Here is a 2943-nt window from a genome sequence, read left to right as displayed (position 1 = left end):
TTCGAGTGATTGTTCAGGCTCGAAGTGTGCCGTTCTGCCACGGAGAGACTACTTCTCCGCACCCGAAGGCAGCGTGACAAAGTACTCGAGGGATACTTAAGTACCATAGTAGTCAGTTGTAAGCTGTCCTTGATGCACAGGCTCGACGGCGCGAATGGCAGACCATCGCTCTTGACAACACCAGTGTTATGAGCACTTGGCGTATCCAGTTGGGGTATCCACTGCAATGTATATGTCGTCGTCCGACGGCTTGTCCGTTATCACCTATGCTCGCAAAGCTATGATAAGAAGTGGTCTGTCCTTGGACCTCGATGGAGTATGGAGAACAACACAATTATTTCCTCATCTGCAATAAATTATTTGAAAATACCCGGATCATTTCGCTGGAGACGTTGCTAGAAACACAAAGTTGAACACCAGCGACAAAAAAGGAAATACCTTCGGCGACGGTGATCGGTACTCTACCTTATGCTATGGTTTATGTCGAACAGATTCAGCTAGTGCATTTCTATCGGAGCTGAAATGACCAGTGGTGTGGAGGCTGCTTTTCGCGTGATCACATCGTGTACGTCGCTTATGATGACGCTAAGCCCAACACCTGCCGTTTACAAGATCTACAAGACTAAGTCCATCGGCAACACCAACATCGTCTCCCTCGTATCCGTTGTCATGTGTGGACGCTTCAGGGTTTGCTGACGAGCAATTGGTTCCCCGTATTCACGACATTTGTGTGTGGGGATTTCATCGCGACTGGCTACATGATTGTCTTCCTCCGGTACACGGCAGATCGCTGGAAAGCTGGGAAAGTGATCGCCGTCTACGCAGGTGCTCTGTCGATCATAACTTTTTGTACACGGTACTCGGGGGGATGAGCGTCTTTACGAGTCTCAGTCGAAACCAGGTGAGCGATATTATGGGATATCTTGCAATGTGTGTGACCTTGGTGCTTTATAGCTCTCCGTTTCTAAAGATCAAAAAGTAATAAGGTTTAAGACAGGAATATTCATTCCAATCCACATGGTGATAGCTGGAACGATCAATAACGCGATGTGGACCACGTGCACACCCATGTCTGGACTATGGTTTCTCTTCATGACAAACGTTTGCTGTGCCGCACTCGGTGTTGTCCAGCTGGTGATTTATTGGATGTATCACCCAAAGAAACACCCGCTTTGTTTCGGTGCCACCCTGGCAGATCTGCTAGAGAAGGAGAGAAGTGATGACTCTTCTGTCGCAGTTGACAGGCTTTCGAGCGTTCACTCAAACAGCAAAGTGGTTTCAGAGAGCCCGATGTACCACAATTTGTCATCTCCGTTAGGCAGCTAAAATGCAATTATAAAAATAACAACGAATATTAACTGTCTTAGACTGTGAGCGTAGTCGTCATTTGTCATTTGTTAAAATAAAGTAAGAATTGCACTTCTTTATGATTCAAATAAGAGCTCTGTCCAATAAGATTGCTAGAACGCGATAGGAAGCTGGCATTTTTTTAGTGTTGGTCGGCGAGCGGAGGAAAGTGAGGCAAGTGCTTTCCTCATGCGTACAGTCGTCTACGGGTAGCGTTCGGGGGTACATGTAGATGTGAGATTAATTTCAGGGCTACATAAAATAATAGCAATGAGATTTATTCTACCAAACACTATTTAATGGAGTTCATTAATACTCTCACGGAGATCAATTGCTGTGTGAGATAAAACAATTACTCCACACAAAATAATTTCAATGAGATTCATTACCGTGACCACTGTACATAAGAGCAATTTAGACTTGAAATTTGAAAAGAGCGTATTAAGCATTTTGTGCTTATAAAACCAATTTTTTTACATGTCTCTAAACGGCTTCCATTAGGGTAAAATTTAGAATATCAAACACAAAATGATTTTATTTTATATATACTGCCTAGTTTTGTATCGAGATGTAGTATATCTTAGAATGTAATAGTATATCTTAGAATGTACATCCGCCTCCCCGTGAGAAACGAATCTGCGCTACCCAATAGCAAAATAAGATACTGTTGGCTTTGGCAAGTCTGAGTACTAGTTTCCAGAGTTGAAACAGAAAAATACACCGGCAAGGCAGGTGATAACCTAGTATATTCAACAGCTTTTTTGGCTGCTGGTGAAATGTAGAGTGAGAGTCAGGAACAACTTGAGGCTGCCCTTCTTTCTCAAGCACATAGCGGTGCAGTTTTGAAAATGTAAGGCCTCCAGTAAATTCACAAGGCCAACCGGATGCTAGCTAAAAGCGCCTGTTATATAAATGACGTGAGGAAACGTCACTGACCAAGATGTATTCGGCCCGCCTCGTGCACTCCAGGGTCACTACAGATGGCGGAAGCATGCTTGATATCAGGAATCCACCACACTGCCTCTAAAGCGAAGTTTTCGCCACTAAAGTACGCCTTCTCTTCTAAACACCCAGTCAGCAGTCAGATCAAGCACCATGTAGGCACTGCCTGGTCTCCTGTGAGTCTAGTGAAAACGTTCCTCTCCTTCGGTGTCTTCGGGAATGTGCTGCATCCTGCTGGGTTCTGGCTGCCGAATGGTCGGCACCAGCAGTTCGCGAGCGATTTCGTCGACCGACATGATCTCCACCGGCGGTATCCGCTGGGAATAAGCGCTGTCCTGAAGATAATCGACTTCTTTGTCGGTTTCGTGCTTGCTGAGAAGGGGTATCAGTCGTCGACGAATTTGATTGTTGGTTTTCAAACCCAGGTCGGTCCACTAATGTTTGATTCACTGCATCCGTTGAACCACCTCTGTTAGGCTCTTGAGATTCGACAACCATAATGCCAGGCTCGGCCTGACGCATTGAAGGTTGTCTATTCCAGTTGGCTTTGCGATGCTTATTGCATCGTCCATGTAACGGGGTACGTAGCACTAAGTGTACCCTGGTTACATGAAGTGTGACACTTCACACTTCAGGAGTATGACATGTCATACT

The 2943-nt window shown here is 45.2% G+C and overlaps 1 protein-coding gene across 1 annotated transcript; it reads left to right on the top strand.

Moving 5' to 3' along the window:
• Positions 1-758: 758 nt before the first annotated feature.
• PITG_12735 (MtN3-like protein) lies at positions 759-1326 on the top strand (the record flags this gene model as incomplete). Its single annotated transcript, XM_002900082.1, has 3 exons — positions 759-832; positions 874-943; positions 994-1326. 3 exons carry the CDS (start codon positions 759-761, stop codon positions 1324-1326), a joined length of 477 nt encoding a protein of 158 aa, XP_002900128.1.
• Between the last annotated feature and the right edge of the window lie 1617 nt (positions 1327-2943).

The sequence above is a fragment of the Phytophthora infestans genome, genomic scaffold (assembly GCF_000142945.1).
Source record: "Phytophthora infestans T30-4 supercont1.27 genomic scaffold, whole genome shotgun sequence".
NCBI lineage: Eukaryota > Oomycota > Peronosporomycetes > Peronosporales > Peronosporaceae > Phytophthora > Phytophthora infestans.
Note: the sequence above shows the minus strand (reverse complement) of the source record. Positions and strands in the feature narration are given on the sequence as shown.